The 22,919-nt window shown below is 44.6% G+C and overlaps 2 protein-coding genes across 2 annotated transcripts in view; one reads left to right on the top strand and one right to left on the bottom strand.

Moving 5' to 3' along the window:
* APIP (APAF1 interacting protein) overlaps positions 1-2,344 on the bottom strand; it is a 12,936-nt gene extending 10,592 nt beyond the window's left edge. The window contains exons 1-2 of the mRNA XM_018557469.1: positions 2,049-2,344; positions 1,832-1,932 (exon numbers count right to left, since the gene is read on the bottom strand). Of these exons, the coding sequence (XP_018412971.1) occupies positions 1,832-1,932; positions 2,049-2,096 (149 nt within the window). The 5' untranslated portion in view covers positions 2,097-2,344. The remainder of the gene's footprint in view (positions 1-1,831; positions 1,933-2,048) is intronic.
* A 687-nt stretch (positions 2,345-3,031) lies between these two features.
* Positions 3,032-22,919, top strand: part of PDHX (pyruvate dehydrogenase complex component X) — an 85,528-nt gene continuing 65,640 nt past the window's right edge. Inside the window, exons 1-3 of the mRNA XM_018557465.1 lie at positions 3,032-3,195; positions 13,335-13,418; positions 17,049-17,149. Of these exons, the coding sequence (XP_018412967.1) occupies positions 3,078-3,195; positions 13,335-13,418; positions 17,049-17,149 (303 nt within the window). The 5' untranslated portion in view covers positions 3,032-3,077. The remainder of the gene's footprint in view (positions 3,196-13,334; positions 13,419-17,048; positions 17,150-22,919) is intronic.

Here is a 22,919-nt window from a genome sequence, read left to right as displayed (position 1 = left end):
GGAAGGACCGTTCTAAGCGCAAGCCGGCTCAGCAGTTCGCGGGGGGGGAAATCTGCTTGAAATGTAAACAGCCAGCGGTGGCTGTTTACATACAAGCATTCGGGCGTCTATAGAGACGCCCGATCGCTTGTATTTTACGTGCTAGTGTGCGGTCCCTCCTCCCCCTCCGATCCCAGGACCAGCACAGTGGCTCTGTGACAGGAGATCAGAACACTATCTCCCTATGAGCTCCTCTCTGGTGTCAGAATGCAGGAAGTGATGTATATTACATCACTTTCCGCATTCAGCTGTCACTCCCAACTACAGAAGCCAGAGAGAAGCTGGTGAAGCAGATCTCTGCTTCATCAGCTTCTCTGGGGTCCCTAGGTGACATTAGGAGTCTTAAAGACGCCTGATGTTTCCATAAAGAGGACCAGTCACTGTATATTGACTATCATATAGGGGGTTTGTTACCGTGTTTCCCCGAAAATAAGACACTGTCTTATATTTTTTTTTGGCTCAGAAAAACACACTAGGTCTTATTTTCGGGGTAGGTCTTATTTAATTTTTTATTTTTAATGTATAACAATCCAAAGTTAATGCAAATCCAAATTAAATAATCCAAAATGGCAAAGTTAACAATAGGGTGATCAGGGCAATCAGGGGTGCCGTACCTTTCTAAGAGCAATTTGGTAACCAGAAAAAGCAAAGCGCGCTTTCACTATCGATTCCTCACAGGCGGAGTGCATTTGGTATCACTCTGCCTGTGGCAGGAGCCGGCGCTATAGAGGAGGCATCGGCTTATGCGGCTCTGGTCCCTGTGCTGCCGCCTCGCTTCCTCTAGCGCTGCCTTCGTTGGCACCGCTGATTCTCTCCCGCGGCTCTTCAGATTCCCCCTTATGCCACCACCGGCCCTGGCAATGGTCACAACTAGGTCTTATTTTCGGGGTAGGTCTTATTTTCAGGGAAACAGGGTAGTCCCTGTCGCAGTGAGAGCAATCATTCTAGGGCCATCAATCACTGATAACACTAAACTGATGAGCTGTAAAAGCTTTTGAAGAGTTGCCTATGGTAATTTTTTTAATGTGTTTTTTTTTTTTGCGATATCGCGGGCACACGCAATTTTAAGGCTTGCCATGTTTGGTGTCTATTTGCCTGACATGACCCCATCTTTTATATTTTACCAAAAATATTGGGGTGATAATAAATGTTTCCTAATATTTCATAAGGGAACAGGTTTTTCCCGCCCAAAACTTTCGGTACTTTTTTTTGTTATATAGTAAAAAATAAACCCCCCAGTGGTGATTAAATACCACCATAAGAAAGCTCTATGTGTCCCCAAAAAAATGGTATAAAATTAATTTCAGTACAGCGTTGCATGACGGAATAAATATCACTCAAAGTACTGCAACGCTGAATACTGAAAAATGGCCAGGACAGGAAGGGGGTATAAACACCGCAGTCAGCAAGTGGTTAAGCTGCAGTATATTACATTTCTGTTCTTGAGTTTAGACACAATGAGGGGAAGTTATCAAAATCTGAAGCAGCTGTGCATGGCAACCAATCAGCTTCTCTCTTTCCTTTTCAAAGCTTAACTAAACAGGCTAAAGAGAGAAGCTGATTGGTTGCCCTAGGCAACTGCTTCAGATTCGATAAATTCCCCCCACTATGTTTATAATAATACAGTTTATATTGCTTAGATACACTTTATTATAGTCACAAAGCATGGAGGCAACCCCCCAATAAGCCTGCAAAGTACATTATTATAAATGCACACCTGTCTCACTTACCTCATATAATAATGTATGCAGAATGTATACAGATCAAACATTGATACCAGAGTACACCTTACCCGTATTTCATGCTGACGCCACCGCCGGTCCCCGTCACCCATCCCAAATTATAAAACTGTCTGCACAGTTCTGGAATCAAGTGTCGTGGATGTCCTTTCTCCTAAAAGAGATCACAGCAGTCGCGCTCGTTACTTAAACAAAAAAATACAACAATAATCGTTATAACAACAATAATAATACAATTTCCGCTTTAAATGCACTCAGCGATCACAATACCTTAGCGCTGTCAGTCTGATTGCAGTTATCCCCATTGCAGTAGTACATGGCTCCCTGGATTGTGCTTTGCTGGGCTCAGGGGTTGTTTGCTGTCTTTGTATAGTAATATCTAGTTTGTTTATGTCATAGAGAGGCATACAATGTTAATATTGTCCAGTGCTATGATTTCCTGTGCTGTTTGTTGTTTTCCTTGTGTTGTATAGTGTGCAGAGTGAACAGTCAGCTGCTGCAACACTCCTGCAGACAAGGAGGAGCCAACATCCCATCCAGCCCCTCATGGAAGGACTGAGCAGCACAGTGATGACATAGAAAGCAAACAGCTATGGATCCTGTATAAGCAGCGGATAGCCAAGACTTCGTTACAAAATTGTCTCCAGTGTGCAGCCATTTTTGCTACGTCTGCTTCAAAGGATACAGCGGGAATTGGTCTCCAAGAAAATGGCAACTTGCGTTTGCGCCGCCCCCCACCCCCAGGTGCGGAGGCGCTGCAAACCCCAGCAGATGTATTTCAACTCCTGGAGTTTGTAGATTAAAAGCCTATTCATTCCACGAATGCTGTGCAACAGTTTTAATCTATGTTATTTTATCTTGTTCAGAACACATACAGAAGCAAGCTTTATAAATTGTCTTCATTGCAGCCGCCATCTTTGCTATGACCTCAGCTTAGAAGCCAATGATGAACAGGTCTCCAGGAAAATGGCAGCAGCTGTCAAATGTAGACAGCTGTTCAAACTACAAGCCCCAGCAGGTTCTAGTGATGATACTGGGACTTATAGTGCCTCAAGGGAAGCTAATTTCTTCCTCACTAGGCTGAAAAGACGATATTTTGAACTGTATTTTTACAGTTTTCCTCCAGTAATAAATATTTTAATGCCATTTTTGGTGTTTTATTATCTTTATAACGTTATCACAGTGCGATGACACTATTATCAGCCCACACGGTTCCAGGCAGCCCTTGCTAATGTGTTAAATCTGTTCAGGCAGTAGGCGGGGCAGCTCCTGTCAGGGTCCTGCGGGCGGTGCAGGAAGATGGCGGCCTCCTTGAGACTAGGCTGCCGAGGGATCGTCAGGTCATTGGTGGGAGCCGTGCGAAGCCGGGCTGGGGAGGGCGGCTTGAGGCTTCTACACACCGCTGAGAGGCGATGGGGTGAGAGAGAGGCGCCTATCACAATGCCATTGTCAAGTCTTGTATTGTATACTCTGGGCGAGCTGGAGCTGTACATGTCTAATGTGGGACTACGAGTCCCAGCGTGGCCAAAATACCTCCAGACTGTGTGTGCAGCTCTGCTGGGGAGTCACATGTTGCTTATAGACCAAACTGCGTGCATTGTGTCTGTGGACATTCAGCCAGGGGCAGTCACTGTGTGTGCAATGATCGACATGTGTATTGCAGGAGTGCGTGTGCGTGTGTGTGTAGAGAGAGACATGCATGCATCCAAGAATGGATAAACCCCTTGCCACTTAACAATATTTTTCTCTCTATTTCATTAAGGACATTTCACTTCCTGTCCCAGAGACAACACAGGAAGTTAGAGGAAATCTCCCAAAGTGTGAGGAATTCTCTTAAACAGTTGTCCCCATTGGAAGATCCCCCCTGTATTCCTGTTCTGGGGACAACGCTAACATTTTGGATTACCGTTCACTTTTTTCCCTGGTATCGAAGCATTAGGGCGAGTACGAGTACTCGCCCAAATACTCGGTATTGTCACCGATACTAGTTTTGCTATTGGTGCATCCCTACTTTTAACCATTGTTGAGGGTTGGTGGGCACAGTAAGTGACAGTAGAAGTAGGTTTCTTATTGGAGTGTCCCAGTATTTGGAGAAAGTACAGCTCTCTGCAGGAAATATAAGCAGACATGGAACTATGATTGCCTCCTCTACACAGTAAGTACTTCTAAAGCCCCAGATTTACTTGAATGGTTGAAGGGATCCTACACCAAAAAATGTGGATAGTAAGTATTGCATTGTATAACAGGAACTATTCTGTGTAGACGTTGAAGGTGTCTACATGCTATAGACAACCTCAAGATAGATGAAAGTGACCAGTAAGTTCTGTGGCTTTGCTGTGTGCTATAAAGAACCTCAGGAAAGATGGAAAGTGAACATCACACGGTATAGCAGGAACCATCTGTGTAGCTGTTGAAGGTGTTTACATGCTATAGAGCAGTGCTTAAAGTGTGGGTCGCGACCCCATATGGGGTCCCGCAAGTGAACAGGCGGGGTCACGATCTGAATCCCCGGCCAGGACCGACATCAGGGGGTACAGCCAGTACTTGTGTGAGGGGCCCAGGCTGGATCCATTTAATGTTTAATGTGCAGTGTAGTGTAGTTGTTAAGGTCGTAGCCCCCTCCCCCCCCGTGCACTTTGTGCCTTCCTGAGCACGTGCTTGCAGGAAGGTTTGAGAGGAGAGAGACACCGACCAACACTGGGGGAAAAGAGGGAAGAGGCACCGTCCGATGCTGGGGTCACGTAAAGATTTCCTCGGCCAAAAAGGGGTCACGAGTGGAGAAAGTTTAAGAAGGCCTGTTATGGAGAACCTCAAGGTGGAGGAGGGAGCTTCAAGGTGGAGGAGGGAACTTCAAGGTGGAGGAGGGAACCTCAAGGTAGATGAGAGAAAGTGACAAATTCGATTTATGGCTTTGCTGTGTGCTGTAAAGTACCTTCTAATAGATGGAAAGTGAGTATTGCATTTAGGGCTGCAACAACTAATTGATTAAATCGATTATGAGAAATAGTTGGCAACTATTGTCATTATCGGCGAGAGAGAGAGATTTTTTTTTAATGCAACCAATCGACTAGTTGAAAAAATTATCAGGCAACTAATCGATTTATGAAAATAATCGTTAGCTGCAGCCCTAATTGCACTGTATAGTAGAAACCATCTGTTTAGCTGTTGAGGTTCTTTCCAGCAGGTAGACACCTTCAAATTAGATGGAACGTCCACTAATTAGAGCTCTGGCTTTTCTGTGTGCTATAAAGAACTTCACAATAGATGGGACGTGAGAATTGCAGTGTATAGCGAGAACCATCTATGCATCTGTTGGAGGTGTCTTCATGCTATAAAGAACCTCAAGATATATTAAAATGACCAATTAGAAATGTGGCTTTTATAGTAGAAGAGCTACTGTAGCTTGAATCGCTGAAAAAGTTAATGCTGGTTCCAATGGAAAGGTGTCTGAACACACAGCATTGCAGTTTGTTGCATATGGGGTTACATAGCTGCAGGCCGGCCAGGGTGCCCATGCTGACCCGTGTCCAGCACTAAAAGTGAGTACAATGGGCACAGAGAAGTGATAACGGAGCAATGACAGAAGGTGGCCTGGTCCGATGAATCACCTTTTCATTTACATCATGTGGATGGTCGGATCCGTGTGTGTTGCTTATCTGGGGAAGAGATGGCACCAGGATGCACTATGGGAAGAACAAGCCGGCGGAGGCAGTGGGATTCTTGGGCAATGTTCTGCTGGGAAACCTTGTGTCCTGCCATTCATGTGGATGTTACTTTGACACGCACCACTGACCTAAACACTGTTGCTGACCAAGTACACCCCTTCATGGAAACCGTATTCTGATTGCAGTGGCTTCTTTCAGCAGAATAATGCGCTTTGCCACACTGCAAACATGGTTCAAGAATGGTTTGAGGAACACAACGAGTTTGAGGTGATGACTTGGCCTTCAAATTCTCCAGATCTCAATCCAAACGAGCATCTGTGGGATGTGCTGGAAAAACAAGTGCGTTCCATGGAGGCCTCACATCTGACCGGACTTAAAGGATCTGCTACTGACAGCTTGGTGCCAGATACCACAGCATACCTTCAGAGGTCTAGTGGAGTCCATGCCTTGATGGGTTTTAGTGGCAAAAGGGGCACCTACTCAGTATTAGGCGGGTGATCATAGTGTGTGTAATATATATTTCTTTTTTCATTCTGTAAAGCTACATTATGTCTCCAGTAGATGGCAGAATGAGACCACTCACTAAGACTTCTATTCCCTTGTCTGTTATACCTTCTGCTTGCAGGGAACGTAATTTAATGAGGTCAGGCCTCAGTTGGTTGCCGGACTAGGGTAGTGATGGGAGAAAAAATGAAGTGGTGATAACAGTGCATTGTCAGCTTGTCAGACCTTTCGTATGTTTGTATGGCAAGCTTGCAGTTCCCTGGTGTGCTGATTTTTATTAAGCGGCATGAGAACGTCTGCTCTGCAAAACAACTTGAGATTTATGGTCCTTTTTTTTATTGAATACTCCTCAATGGTTTATTTAAAGCTGAGCTCCAAGCACCCCCAAAAAAAGGCCTCATGCTGCATATTGGTGCCCTTACTTGATAATGATAAAAAAATGTAAGGCCAAAAGCAGGTGCCATTACCATTGACTTCCAGATGCAGGTGCCTTTAAGAGAAGGTTCTGAATAGTGGGCTAGCATTGAGGAGCTTCGTCATGGACTACCAATGTGCCAATGCCATCTAGAACTACACACCCTGTATTCATTGGGAGTACAGGAAAAGTCAATAGATGGTATTATGGCTATTGATACATCAGTCATTGAATGGGGTTTCTCAAAGGCTTGGGAATGAAAGTCGTCTACAGGTGAAACTCGAATAATTAGAATATCGTGCAAAGTTCATTTATTTCACTAATGCAACTTAAAAGGTGAAACTAATATATGAGAGAGACTCATTACATGCAAAGCAAGATAATTCAAGCCGTGATTTGTCATAATTGTGATGATTATGGCTTACAGCTCATGAAAACCCCAAGAACCCCAAATCCACAACCTCAAAAAAGTAGATTATTACATGCAATCAATAAAACAAGGATTGTACATAGAACAATATCGGACCTCTGAAAAGTACAAGCATGCATATGTACTCAGTACTTGGTTTGGGCCCCTTTTGCAGCACTTACTGCAATTAACTTTGCACGATATTCTAATTATTCGAGTTTCACCTGTAGGTTCAAGCCCTGGTGATCCGTCTGTCTGGGTTCAAGCCCTGGCGATCCGTCTGTCTGGGTTCAAGCCCTGGCGACCCGTCTGTCTGGGTTCAAGCCCTGGCGACCCGTCTGTCTGTCTGGGTTCAAGCCCTGGCGACCCGTCTGTCTGTCTGGGTTCAAGCCCTGGCGACCCGTCTGTCTGTCTGGGTTCAAGCCCTGGCGACCCGTCTGTCTGTCTGGGTTCAAGCCCTGGCGACCCGTCTGTCTGTCTGGGTTCAAGCCCTGGCGACCCGTCTGTCTGTCTGGGTTCAAGCCCTGGCGACCCGTCTGTCTGTCTGGGTTCAAGCCCTGGCGACCCGTCTGTCTGTCTGGGTTCAAGCCCTGGCGACCCGTCTGTCTGTCTGGGTTCAAGCCCTGATGATCTGGACCTTTGATGGACCCACAGTTGAGTTCAGTCCAACAAAAATTGATTTAATGCTGAACTGCAGGAAACTGCTAAATACACGGATGAAATACATATATTAAAGTGGTTTTATCTGCAAGATGATTTGCACAGCTCTGCCTCCTCATGTCAGGGGACCTGATTTCTAACCTGAAGATGTGCATTTTATAATTTCCACAGTTGTCAAAAAGGAAAACAAAGGACAGCCAACGCGTTTCAGGAGGCCACCCAGTGGATTGTATGAAATACATTGGTTATCCTTTCAACACTTCTGGACTGTAATAACGTGTGTTTAGCACTCTTTCTGGTTAGACTACACCAAGGGGTCTATTTATAGACAATTCGCAGAGCCATTAACCTTGCATATTTCCTGAGAATATTCATTTCTGTGCAAAAAAGGCAAAAATGAAACCTTTATTATTTTTAGATCTAATGTAATGTAATATAGCATTATGGGCAGTGTGATCATAAGAAATGCTTACTAATTTTCTATGCTCCATGGCTTCATCTAGTGGCCATAATGCGGTATTACATTACATGCAACTTGAAAAGAAAATCTACAAAGAACGTTTTTGCCTTTCATACAGAACGATTGATCCTCCATTCCCCGAACTTCCTAGCTGTTGGGGTGGGGTGTAAGATACTGAGGGCAGAGGAACCATAGGCTCCCTCTGCCATCAATCAAACTGTTGGGTGGAGAGGGGCGTGGCCTGGTGCAGGGCTGTGTGTGTCTATGGACGCACACAGCTACTGCAGGCATGGCCGGGAACGAGCACGCATGGATTCCTCCACAGCAGCTGCTTAGATGCTGAAGAAGGCACCCAGGTGGGGGAGAGCGCTGCGGGGGACACACTAGAAAATGAGGAATTGAAAACCTTTTAAAGCAAACATACATCAGTTTTATACAAAGGTGGTAAAAAACCCCCAAAGCTTTAATATCACTTTAACAATATCCGTATTTTCAGTCCTTGCGTGTAGGAGGTTAAGTGATTCAGGAAAAGCCAGAGTAGCCATCCATTGATACTTCATGGCAGCCTTTGTGTGGCCAAGGCTCCGCTTCCCCCTCATTCACAGGCTGCCGATTCACCTTGACAGAGTGTAAAACTGCATTCAGCGGCATCACCGGCTGCCCGTATCTCTACCTGACGTGTTCAGCCACTCATTCAGTACAAGCTGCCAGCAGAGAACATTTCTTGCTCGCTGATAACAGCCAATGGCAGCTCCTCGTTTTGGAATCACCATTTCGCTTCTGCTTAAAATAACCAAATAAATAAAGGACACGGTTACGTAATCTGCAGCAATCGGCCACGGTTTAAATTCTAATCTTATTTTATGTTTATTTTGCCGTTTAGAGGTGTAAAAAATTGGTGTGGTTGTTTTTGAAGGTACATTTATCAGGTGAATTTTCAACGCCATTGCGTGCATTTTTGACGCCTGTGCATATTTGCATTGCATTACTTATACAGTGTGTGATTTATTTCAGCACACATTTCACACCCTAAACAGTAACACACAGGGGCTCTTGTGTAAACCTTCCAGCTAGTGTAAATCTGGGTGGATGGCATTCATGCAGCATTACTGTCAATAGATGGTGTCGGGGAGCATAGGAAATTAGTTGCAAATATGAAATTTTCCAGGTGGTAAAATGCATTGACGTCACCTTGGGGGCAAACTTTGCACAATTTGTTTTAGGCAGCAAGTGTGTGTAGAGAGGAGTATGGTCCAGCCTCTATGCTGGGGTCAGCTTAAAGGAGAACTATGAGGTTAAGGCTTTTCCCCATGGTTCTCCGGGTAACGGGAGGACACAAACTAGCGTCCTCCCGTCACCCTATGCTCAGTATGCCGCGAGCTACAGCTCCCTATATACTGAGACGCCGCGGTATACCGCGAGCTGCTTCTCGCGGTATACTGAGACGCCGCAGCTGAAGCGGATCCCGACAATTATGCCGGGATCCGCCCAGCTGCGTGACTGACAGCTGGCTCTGCCTATCTAGAGGCAGAGCCAGCTGTACCCTCCCCCGTTCGTTACGCCAGTCAGTGCTGGCGGATCGGAGCGGGGAATCCAGCTCCTCCCCTGTCACGGCAGATAGCCGTGACAGGATCGAGAGGTGAGCGAACGCCGGTATGTGTTCGCTCGCCTCCCGATCTACTGAGCCGACCTGTGACCAGTCTCATTGTCACAGGTCGGCTAGAACTATGAGGTGAGTAAAAAGCACTCACCTCATAGTTCTCCTTTAAATATTAAACTGGAGCTCCTACCTTTTTGTAAATTACACCACCCAGAAAGGTCCTTTGATCCTTTTAATAGGCCGCTGCATGAAAAGTTCACAGAGAGATCCTATTGTTCCTAACAAGGTCCATCTTTCACATTGTGGTTATTTCAGGCTTTGAACTGGTGCTCCTACCTCTATCGATGCCACCATTAAGAAAGGCCATTTGATAATTTTAATAGGCCACTCTATAAAATGTTCATAGAATAGACCATATTATTGCTATTAAGGTCCATCTTTCACATTGTGGTCATATCAGGCTTTGAACTGGCGCTCCTACCTCTATAGATGCCACCACCAAGAAAGGTCATTTGATCATCTTAAAATTTTTTTCATAGAAACACCCTATTGTTGCTTTTAAGGCCCAATGTTCACATTGTGGTCATTTCAGATGTTGACATGATGTTCCTATCTCTGGCAATGCCACCACCAAGGAAAGTCATTGGATCACTTAAATAGGTCACCCCTTACAAAGCTTTAAAAGATTGGCCATTATTGATTGCATGCAGCTCTATTGCTCACCATAGGACAATGGCATACAACAACTGTTGACTATGTATGTGAGACATGCCCATATTTTAAAGCTTGACATGTTTGGTGTCTATTTATCCGACGTGACCCCGACTTTTATATTTTACCAAAAAACTGGGTAATAAGTGTTACCTGACATAATGTAAAAAAACAACTTATTTTTTTCAAAATTTTCAGTAATTTTTCCTAATTATAGTAAAAAATTAAACCCGTAGTGGTGATTAAATACCACCAAAATAAAGCTCTATCTGTCCCCCAAAAATGGTATAAAATTCATTTCAGTACAGCGTTGCATGACGGAATAAACGTCAGTCAAAGTATCGCAGCGCTGAATACTGAAAAATGGCCTGGCCAGGAAGGGGGTCTAAACACCTGGTCTTGAAGTGGTTAAACAGACTCATCGCTCGTACTGCTACAGCCTTATTCGGGTGGTGCTTTTCTACAAAATGTTGCTCTTATTGCAAGACATTTGCTTGTATATCAAGGCAAACTTTTTCAGAAATGTCTGCTTGTCTTGCAAAACACTCTCAAACCAAGTTACTTGTAAACCAAGGTATTACTGTATAGGCAAAATCTGCTGTAGATAAACTGGTCAAAGAGGAGAAGTGGTGTCTCACTTGATTTTTCCTATAGGTGGCCAGCTAAATTCATCACGCTCATGTCTGGGCCATACAAAGATTGACTTGCGTAAGGGTTCTTGATCAGTTTGTGGATGGAACTTTTGTCCTGGTCCAGCTAGGAGCAGAGGTCACTGTAAAACCCGTAAGAGGTCACCCAGTGTAGCTGCTCTCTTGTACTGGCATGTGCCTCTCTTTGGAAATCTTGTGCTTTTGACCTGCTAAGACTAGTTACATGTAATCTCCCTAATCCAATTTCATGGTTTCTCTTGAGCAGGTGTAATACTTGCCACGCTTCTCAAGTCCAGCTAGGTAGAGGGGAGGGCTACCGCTCAAGGGACCGTCAGACAATTAAGCAGTCTGTCTTGAGACGACAAGCCTGAGATATCGGACCTGCAGTGTTTAATGGGGTGTTCAGTTTTGGAGATATATTCTTATGTATGGATAAGGCAAAAACCAAAGGATGGCCTGAAAGGATCACTCGCTGTCACCCAATAGATACAAATATCAAATTATCAGTACCAGTTCTTCCCAAGTGTGCGATGTCTTTACAACATAACATACAACAAATGACTCTTTTTATGGTTTTCAGGACCTTTGCATCTCTATCACTCCAAAAGTCTTGGTACCAATGCTTTTGGAGTGATACATATTCAAAGGTGATGAAAACCATAAAGAGTAATTTAGCATTTTTAATTGGAAAACTGTTGTACCTAAAGAGCCCTTTTTATTTGCTTAGATCTTTTTAGGATTGTCCATTCAGCAATAGAAACGTTGAATGGAATAGCCCTGGAAAAGCATACTGCTGCCTGTAGCAGCCAGCCAGCAGTTATTTCTCTAATAGTAAGTTAAGGTGGCCTGTCCGGGCCAGTCATAAGCATTACCTATGCTAAAGGAAAATTGTTATGGTTTTGGGTAAATTTTAGTAAATTTTTATTTCCTCGCAGGATTTTTCCTTGAGAACAAAGTTAAAGATATTGCTCTTTTATTGGTGAAACTAAATCTCTTTACAATAAATTAGAAATGTCTTTAATTTAGTTTTCATGGAAATATCCTGCTGGTGCCTCCTCCCTGCTGGTTTACATTTTGCTGAATTGCAAGTGCACCCAGATAGTGTATGACCAGTTTGAGGGTGGAATGCTGACACACAATGGGAATTTGCACAGTGTATGCCAACGGCACCCTTTGATCAGCTGATCGATGGAGCCAGTTGGAAAATCTTCAGACGAACAGAGCTGGCAGCCAATGGGCTCCAGTTCGGGTGTTCTGATAGCGGGAGATTCCTCGATCAATGCTCGTAAGCGTTGATGTAGGAATCTGTTATGTTTTCTTTATTCTCTCTATCTCTCTCTCTCATGTATTACAAGGAGCATGCGTTACTTTGGATTTCTAGAGCATTCTGGGTTTTTAAAAGGGGAACAGAGCAGGAGCTGTTTACTTTCAGACTCTCTATGTGATACAAACCTATGATGAATCTAACAAGTGAGTGGGGGGTTGGTGGGTGGGGTGGGGGGGAGCCAGTGCTCTAACTAATTCACTTCTGTGTGAAATTTCAGCCTTTCACAGCAGTGCAGAGCCTGAAAACACTGGGAAAATAGGCAAGACCTCCACCTGCAGGCTGTATTTGAAAATACAGAATATTAATGTTATGAAATGTTTCTTTTTTTTCCCCCTTTTTATTTTTGCAAAATTTGCACAGTGTGTGCCGGTGGCATCCCTCGATCAGCTGATCGAAGGTGCCAGTTAGAAAATCCTCTCGCTCTCTCCCCCTGGCGCGCTCTCCCCCTGGCGCGCTCTCCCCCTGGCGCGCTCTCCCTGTTCATGAATTACTTTAGATTTCTAGAGCATTCTGGGTTTTTGAAAGGGAGCAAAGCAGGAGCTGTTTACTTTCAGACTCTCTCTGTGTTACAAATCTCTCATGAAATTTCACGCTTTCACAGCAGTGCAGAGCCTGAAAACTCCCAGGAAAATAGGCAAGAGCTCTACCTGCAGGCTGTATTTAAAAATACAGAATATTATGAAATGTCTTTTTTTATTTTTTTTATTTTATTAGTCCTGACCAGACACAGTCTTTAACAGCCGTTATGAAATGGATAAAAAGGAAGGATTATGTACCTTTCCTGGAGGAAATGCTGCTCCGGTTTCCAGGCATTGCTGCTCACATAACCAAAAGCCTGGGCATTTAATTTATGTTTTTGTTCTTTGAATCATAATTTGAACTGAGGCAACAAACCTTGTGATCCTGCTGAAAGAGAACACTGTTGATTTCGATTGTTAGAAAGGAAGCAATGAATGTGGGGTCCGCACTGGACAGCTCCTTCACTAAGCATCTAGATACTTGAGACCCACAGAGTCTTTATATTGCACATCTCTCATTTATTTATCTGTTTAATAAGAGCGTTCTGTCAGACAATTTTTTTTCCCCAGCTCTATGATTTGCCCCTTAGGCAAACAACCCAAATGGTGTATGTGATTCCATCCATTTCTCTTTCAGGGGCGCCATCTGTTCAAGTCTTAATGCCAGCCCTGTCTCCCACTATGGAGGAAGGAAACATTGTAAAGTGGGTGAAGAAGGAAGGTGAGTCGCTGCTTGCAAAACAGCTAGCTATTGGCACAGCCTTTAAAATGAATTAGTAGAGCAATATTTAGAGGCCGGTGACACGCTGGCCACTTTATTAGCAACACAAGTAGCCCATCTTCAACCCACGTGGCCACAGCTTAATACATAAAGCATGCATACGAGGTCATTTTTGCTCCAGTACACATTAAGATGAGGAGGATGTGATATCTAACCTAACTAGGAGGAAAGAACGATTGCAGTGCCACGTGTAGTGCTAACAGCATCTTGGAAACTGCTGTCTTGGGATCTTAATGCAGTTTAGTCTTTAGAGAATGGAGTGGGGAAAAAAAAACATCCAGTGAATGTTGGTTCTGTGGGTGAAAAGTTATTCTTAATGAGTGAAGTCAGAGGAGAACGGGTAGACTTGTTCAAGCTGACAGGAAGACCACAGCTGCTCGGTTAATCACTCCACTCTGTAATGTTGATTTTCAAAAGGGCATCTCCGAACACTCAGCGTGTCAAGTAGTGAAGAGGTACACGGCAAAAGGCCACACACAGTCAGAGTACTGATAGCGAAGATCAAGAAAATGAGGCTGTCGTGGGTATGGAATCACTAAGCTGGAGGCATGATCTAGTAGTAGTAGTAGTAGTGTAAGGATAGATGCACTTTAAAACAAAGTTTATAATCCTTTTTGTTTTTTTTTTCCCCCTGACCTAACTTTATTCCCCCTCTACAGACGCATACTTACCGAGATCTGATGACCATGATTCCGCTGTTTGTTTGCATCCATTGTCCTGCCCAAACCTGCACATTACAGCTCCATATACTTCTATGGGACCATCTCTGAATGTCTCCGGCTTTGGGACACAGCTCTGTAGGTTTCTATGGGGCACTTATTTGCCATGACTTGCAACTCTGGATGTACACAAACAAACATGGCCTTCAGATTGAGGTAAGTATGCATGGAGGGGGACGGTGGGTTAGATTAAGTCAGGGAAAGGGGCAAAAAAGATAAGTGCACTTTGTTTTTAAAGTGTACTTATCCTTTAGGCCCCATTCACACTGAGCGACATGAAAATCGCGCGATTTTATATGAGCGATATTGAGCGACTTGTTGCTGTATGCAATCAGGAGCGAAATCGCTCGAAAAAAGGGTCATGTAGGAGCGACAAGCTACAGCGACGAGCTAAAAGCGATATTGAGCGAAGAGATGTGAACAGCTCCATTCGAAATGGATTGGAGAAGCTGCATAGAGCGATATCGTGTGGAAATATGAGCGATATCGATGCAAAAATCGCTCGATAAATCGCTCAGTGTGAATGGGGCCTTAAGCAGGAATGCTTTTTGCAGTGATTTACAGGTCGTTTATGTAATATAATAAAATATGGAGCAGAAAGCGCTAAAAAATGTGGACATTAAAAAAAAAAAAATGACTTTAAAGGAGAGACACGAATATTAATTTATATCTGCACATTAGTTTCCTATGATGTTTATTCCTTTGCCGTGGAACTGTCGGTGGATGAGTATCAGCGCTGTGATGGTTGGAGCTCTTATGCTGTCAGCAGAGGGAGCTGTGACACTGTAAATTGCATCGCAGTCAGCAAAGATTTTGTTTTGTTGCTTTTTACCTTGTCTGTGTGTATGGGGAGATTTTTTTGTTTGGGTTTTTGCTTTTTTTTTGCAAAGTTTCTCTTCCTTTTAATCATGGGCAGTGCATTTTTTCCCCAAGTTTGAAATTAAATGTCCAAGTTGTGTGGCATTGACTGGCAGAAGAGCCAGCAGGGGCATGCTACATGCTGGCTCCTACGGTGGACCAGAGTGAGCTATTCTGGAGGCTGCCGAGCAGCAGACATAGCTCTCAGATCTGATGCACCCCTATATTACATGTCTAAGTATTTCTACAGGATGCCAGCTACTGCAAAGAAAACCTGTACTCAAAGATGTGGCCAGGACACTGGCCCCTTATTGCCCAGGTGGTTGAGGAGCTGGGTGCACCTTCCAGCACCGCTTATAGTGCAAGCTGTGTCCAGAGGACTGGCACCTTGGTAACCTGTATTCTTCATCCCTCAATGGCAATCTTTATTCATCTCCCGATCACAGTGCATCCCTCATTTGGCAACCTGCATTCAGCCCCCTGATCACAACCCATCCCTCATTGGAAACCTGCTTCTGGCCCCAGATTGCAGCGCATTTCTCCAAACCTCATCTGTGACCTGCATTCAGTCCCTGATCACAGCGCATCCTTCATTGGTGACCTGCTTTCACACCCCACACCCCCACCCTTGATTGCAGTGCATTCTTCAATCTCTTATTGGTGGCCTTCATTCAGCCCCTGAACACAGCACATCCCTCATCAGTGACCTGCAGTCAGCCCCTTATCACACACATTTCCCATCCCTCATTGGCAACCTGCATTCAGCTCCCGATCACTGCTCATCCCTCATCAGGGACCTGCATTCAGCCCCCGATCACAACACATTCCCCTATTGCTCATTGGCCAACAGTGCATTCCTCCATCCTTCATTGGCAACCTGCATTCAGCTCATGATCACAGCGCATCCTTCATTGGCGACCTGCTTTCAGTTCCCAATTGCAGAGCATCCCTTATCGGGGACCTGCATTTAGCCCCCCATCACAGCCCATTATCCCATACCTCATTGGCAACCTGCATTCAGCTCCTGGTTGCAGCACGTCCTTCATTAGCAACCTGCACTCAGCCCCCAATCACAGCACAATCCCCCATCCCTCATTGGCTCACAGTGTTTTCCCCATCCCTCATTTGCAACCTGAATTCAGTCTCTGATCATTGCACATCCCTCATCGGCAACCTGCATTCAGCACCTGATCGTAACGCATTCCTCTCTATCCACCTAATTGCCTGTACGCAGAGCATCCCACCCCAACAACTTGTATTAATGCTCTGCTCACAGTGCTTCCCTCTCGTCAACTATTATTAACCCTGCTCATGGTTCTTCCTTCTCAGCAGCCTGTGTTCAGTTTTGTTTTATTTAACTTGATTTGGAATTCCACTTTAAATAATCCAGTTTGTAATTTTTGACTATATTACCGTTAAACATTCAAGTCCTTAGTGCTTACTGTACAAACAAACCGATGCATAATTAAGCATCTATTCCCAGATCTCCCGTCATATGATTAACAGTCTCTACTGATTTTCTTGCAGCAGAACTTAATCTGTGTGTTACCCTGAATTCCCAGCAGTGATGAATGGAGGCCATATGAATGTTCTGCGTGATGAATGGGCAAAATATTTTCAGTCCAAAGCACAAATGGCAATAAAGATGTAGGAATTACTGTATCTTTAAAATGAATTGTGACCTGTTTATGATGTGGGCAGTGATCCAGCTGACAGATGCGTATTGTAATTGTAATGTCTTCCTTATATTGTAGAGTTCTGTGCAAACTGTTGGCGCTATATAAATCCTGTATAATAATAATAATCATCAGCAGAAAGGATATTGTATAGGGACAGAAGTTTACAAATGGGCCGTTAGGCAAAGATAAATATGCAATCTGATTGCCCTTGTGCAAGTGATCCGGTGATGTGTAATAGGTATAAAAGGGAAACTCTGGCCGAAAAAGTTGGAACATAAATGTTTTGTATTCAGGTTGCTCTCTCCTTTTTTCAGGTGAGGTGGTAAATGCTGGAGATGCACTATGCGAGATTGAGACTGACAAGGCTGTGGTCATGTTGGAGTCCAATGATGATGGAATATTAGCCAAAATAATGGTAAGTGTTTAAATTGTGCCTTTTTGTTCTTTCTCTCCGGACCATTTAAGCTAAGGCTAGCTCATCCTCAACCCCAACCCTGAATTTCAGAGCCAGGGAATTGTTTCTCTTTGCACCTCCCTCTGGGTCAGCCATTACTTCCCTCCTCCCCATCTAAACTGAGCCGAACTCCACTCCCCCTCTATCTAGGCCTTGCCCAACTACCCTGCTTCTCCATCTAGACAAGGGCCGACTTTCCTCTTTCCCCATCTAGGCTGGGCCTGACTCTCCACCTTCCCTATCTAGGGCAGACCTTCCTCCCCCGTTTAGACCGTGCCATACTTCCCGTCTCCCCCATCTAGGCTAGGATTGATTTCTCTCCTCCCCATCTAGGATTAGCCGGACTTCCCTCCATCCCCATCCCCATCTAGAACCGGCAGTTCTCCCCTCCACCCCTTTTAGGACCAGCAGTACTCGTCTCCATCCCTATCTAGGACCAGCAGTACTCGCCTCCATGCCCATCTAGGACCAGCAGTACTCGTCTCCATCCCCATCTAGGACCAGCAGTACTCGTCTCCATCCCCATCTAGGACCAGCAGTACTCGTCTCCGTCTCCATCTCCATCTAGGACCAGCAGTACTCGTCTCCATCCCCATCTAGGACCAGCAGTACTCGTCTCCGTCTCCATCTCCATCTAGGACCAGCAGGAGTCTCCTCAATCCCCTATCTAGCACTGGTAGGACTGCCCTCTTCTCCTCCCCCCCATCTTGCCTGCATATGGCTCTCTCCATTGTGGTTTTCTCTCATCTAGGCCAGGCTTGGCTTTCAAGCTTCATACTGTGTCTTGGTTTTCTTTGGCGTAGTAGCGCTGAGCTATCGGTGCTGTTTATTGAAAAGCATCACAACAGCCCGCAGCTACTTTCAGAAAACTCATTGCAGGAAATGCCTTATCTAGTCACCGCTGAGCCTTGCTTTTCAAACACGAGTTGATGTACTTGACGCTGCCCGGACAGCCTTAAAATAGGCCATGTCTGGACTAAAATAAACCCATTCTCAAATAATATTAAAGTGAACTCTTTATCTTACCTAAGAAAAACAAAATAATCAGCCCTGCTTTCCGTCCTGTGTGCTTATACAGTTTAATGATATTATATACTTTAGTTACTTTGTTTCTATCATTTTAATTCCCCTAAGATTTAATTGTTTTGATTCCCAGCATAATCTGTTTCTAAAATTGTTCCCAGCAAAATCTGTTTCTAATAAGGTGCTTACCTTATTCTTCACTCCTGCAAACATCCTTCCTACTGTAGGACTGGCCCCACAAAATCGCTCCTCCACCAGTTGTGCGGTCACCTTGCCTCGCCCTTTGTCATCACATACAATTCCAGTTCAGAACCAAGCCGTGTCGGCGCTGACCTGCAGCCTGACCCCAGTTCCAAAGCAAAACCTTGTCTGTATATGGTACCAGACCCATTGCAGGAATTCTTATATGCTTAAAGCTAAGGGATATGTAAAAGCCCATTCACACCACAACACAGGGTTCTGCAATGGACCCATTTCAGTTCCTAGGGGAGAGTTGTGTTGGCCAACCCGTTATGTTTAATGGGCTCTCAATGGCTGAAAAAATAGGTCATGTGGGATTTTTAAAAATTCAGTACATCCCAACGCAGAGAGCATTTTATATCTGAATGTTGTGGGGCACTGATGATGATCAAGAAAAGTAACCGGCACCCCCATAGCGATATAACCACATCTTTTATTTGATGCATGATCACAAAGCAAACGCTGTTTCGGGGCCACATGAGGTCCCTTCATCAGGCAAACAATGTGTTTTATCACATTGCCTGATGAAGGGACCCTATGCGGCCCCGAAACGTTGTTTGCTCTGTGATCATGTAAATGTGTGTCAATAAAAGACGTGCTTGCATCACTATCGGAGTGCCAGTGACTTTCCTCATCTTAATTGTCTGCAAATGCAGCGCCAACCTCATGTCACTGCTGCACCCACCACTAGGGTATTAACGGTCAGGAATGCGATGGGATCATTCACACAATACCGTAGCGCACTTGACGAGACCACAGTTGCAATTGACCAGGAATGGCAACACAGCAGCACACATTGACTTTTTTAATCACATGTTGCGGTGTGAACGAGCCCTTATTGTACATTACAAGGTTTTGAATTTTCAATCCTGTGAGGCCCCTCTTGTATGCGAGTTTGGTCAGCGTTTGCTGGACCGTGCAGGATAAACATATCATTACCGAGCTGGAGGGGGAATCTGGATTATGCGGATTGCGTTATCTGCACAGTAACACGTTTAAGCTCAATCACCAGTTTAAAAGGGGCTTTTAGCCATACGCAGCAAACGTCTCCCTCATCCGTATTTACGCCTGGCAAGCTCCGGTTTTCTTATCCCATCTCTACATAATGCCCCAATCTGTGTGATATGGAACCATTTAAATCACATTCTGCTGCAAGGCATTAGGCGCCAACTCAATAGTATTGACACGCTTTGAAAGCCCCTTATAGGGGACACACTGATATATTGTGCTGTTTACTGGGTGTATTTATAGTGAACGGGAAGGGGGTGTAAAGTGCATTTATAAGCTGCCTGAAGTGTAAAATATCTGACTGTATTCCTGTCACCTAATTACAAAGAGGCAGCCATGTTGTTTACTGAAGCAGTGTGTGTCCTTGGTTGCTGTCAGCACTACTATAAAAAGAACCCTGTCACTAGACCATTCATTTCAAGAATAATCTTCCCATAAGATCATATGTGCATTTAAAGTGACACTAAACTCAGGAGTTAAACCTTAAAAATTAATTAACGTACCTTAACTATTATCACAAATGTGCCTTATTTGTGTATCACTCGGCTGTAGATCTTCAAATCATCTCTGAATTGGCGCTGACAATGTCTTTCCTTCTGGAGGGGGGCTACTTTTGTTCCCCATGGTCCCTGTGTGTGTTGTAAAGTAGTCACCGCTCCAAACTTGCTCCTGTGATGGACTACAATCTCATGTTTAGTTTACTAATTTCTATTGAGATTGTAGTCCATCATGGGATTGAGAGTGAGCTTGATGCGGTGACTACTTTACAACACGCATAGGGATCATGAGGAACAAAGGTAGTCACCCTCCAGAAGGTAGGACAGTGTCAGCACCAATTCAGAGATGATTTGAGGATCTACAGTATAGCTGCAGTGATGGACAAATAAGCTACATTTGTGTTCATAGTTAAGAGACTATGGGGTAACCTTTTTATCCCATAGTTCTCTTTAGGGTATTCTATCGTCCTCATGTGACCCAAAACTCAGTATAAAGCGGGCTATTTCCTGCTATATGCTGAATGCGCCACAGCCAGGATGAATCCTGACAATACTGTTGAGATCCACCCTGTTGGCTGATTGACAGCTGGGAGCAGCGGTAATGGTACGTTGTCGCTCACTTCTTGATCAATGGAGCCGACGTGTGACATTTTCAATGTCACACTTCTGCTCTAATTATGGGGATGAGGGTAATTCACTCACCGCATAGTTCTTCTTTAAGGAATTTGAATGCATTTTTGAGATTAAACTCTTGAGGTTGGTGCCATTTTACCATATTTTAGGCATTTTATTTACATGTAAAAAGCCTCCCTTGCATAGACACCCCAATGCCTTGAGACTGCTGTTTGGTGCCTCCATTTTTGATATGATGTCAGAAGCCCCAGAAAACTCACTCAAGTGACTGGACTCTTTCTGGTGCGGTTGAGTTCCCTAGCAAAATGAAAAAAAAAAAAGATTATGGACACTGACATGTCATATAAACTGTAACCATCATTAAAGGAGAACTATGGGGTTAAGTCCTCCCATCACCCTAGGCTCAGTATACCGCGAGCTGCTGCTCGCGGTATACTGAGACGCCGCAGCTGAAGCGGATCCCGACAATTGTGCCGGATCCGCCCAGCTGCGTGACTGACAGCTGGCTCTGCCTATCTAGAGGCAGAGCCAGCTGTACCCGCCCCCTCCCCCGTCCGTTCCGCTAGTAAGCGCTGGCGGATCGGAGCGGGGAGGGGGGAATCCAGCCCTCCCCCTGTCACGGCAGAGAGCCGTGACAGGATCGAAAGGTGAGCGAATGCCGGTATGTGTTCGCTCACCTCCCGATCTACTGAGCTGACCTGTGACAGTCTCATTGTCACAGGCCAGCTAGAACTATGAGGTGAGTGAAAAGCACTCACTCCATAGTTCTCCTTTTAAAGCCAACGTTGCCGCTGTAGTAGCCGGATGTGTGTTTCTCGGCTATCTGCCAGCTTTCTCCTGGAAGTGATACGGACAGCTATAAATCCTTCAAAACACGCTGATCTCCACCTGGGTAGTATGAACCTGGAAGATCAGCTCTGAGCACTTCCGTGTTCTAAGCAATCAAGTCATGACCGATCTGTCAGGGAAGCAGCCGATCAAGCACAATCGCACTCCTCATGCCTCCTTAAAGAGGGCCTGTGTTGGTAATTAAAAAACCTTATTATGTTGGTAAATATGTATTTGAGGGTAAAATTTTCTTGTTGCTAAGCGTAGTAGAGCTGTACGTTTATTACTGCCACTGTTCTTGTAAGTCTGTGTGATATATCAGAGCCATGATCACTCATGAACACAATATATTCTCTGGGTGGCTTATTCTGTGACTGGCTTCTCTGCGTTTTTTCAGCAAGCATGCGTTTTGCTTCACCTGATATACGTATCCATATTTGTTGATCCTAGGCGATAGGATACATAATGGAAAAAAATGACAAGTGTGGACGTCAAACCTAAAACTGCGTTCAGTTCTAATATTTTCTAATGGTTTCTTAGGGAAGAGCTAGCTGTTAAAGCTTTTGTGTGTTTTTTTCTTTCTATTTTCAGAGGTTGGATAAAGAAATGGAATGTGGGTGGATTTCGGGATGTTAGTCTTCGCCAGGCATGATCATAATTGATGAGGATGTTGCATTGTTGGTAAATACATCAGCACATCCTCCTATACTCGCCCTCCCTGGGAATTCCGACACGCTCTTCTCATATACTGGTTTTCAGTCCATTTTGGTGCATGTGACCTTCTTGTCCTTGCCCGGGAATGTCACTAGGAATTCTCTGACATTCTAGATTCCCCTGGGGTGGGAGGCTCTCTTCCTGGCATCCTGTTTTCTGACACTCAATGAAATATTTAATGTAATGGCTGACATTACCTCGGTGTTTGCCTGCTGCCCGGGGTGTAAAGTGAGATGAACATGGAAGCCAGTGGAGAGATTGCACGTACGAAAAGAGGAAATTAAAATATTTTTTTAATTTTGGTAATGCCTATGCAAGTTCCAGGAGTTCTGTTTAAAGCGAAACCGATAGTCTTTTTTTGTAAAGGAGAACTGGCATAGAATAGCTAGGATTTATTTAGCAGGTTTTGCTTTTCACCCTCTCTTGCCTGTAATTCTACTTTTCCAAACCATATCTAATTGGTCCAGATTCCTTAAGAGGGACGTTTCCATTGCTGCTGTTGACCTCATGCTCATTGAGCACATGGAACAGATAGCTGTATTCAGGGCCGTTGTGTCATCTGCGCTGCGATCATCCATCACTCTGCTGTCAGTGCTGAGATGCAGGGCCAGTGGTAGGAGTTTTGAAGCGCAGGATCTGCTCAAGGGGCAGCTGCTTTGGGCCCCACAACACTGACTGGGCCCTGGGCAGCTGCCCCTTGTGCCCTGCGTTAAAGACAGCCCTGGCTGTATTCTTCAGATTGAGCTGTAATGGCCGGTTAGAAGCCTTTTTGCAACCAGCAACATCTG

Source organism: Nanorana parkeri, unplaced genomic scaffold (genome assembly GCF_000935625.1).
Source record: "Nanorana parkeri isolate BGI_ZX_2015 unplaced genomic scaffold, ASM93562v1 scaffold285, whole genome shotgun sequence".
Lineage (NCBI taxonomy): Eukaryota > Metazoa > Chordata > Amphibia > Anura > Dicroglossidae > Nanorana > Nanorana parkeri.
The sequence above is the reverse complement of the archived record's forward strand: the minus strand, read 5'-3'. Positions and strand labels throughout refer to the sequence as shown.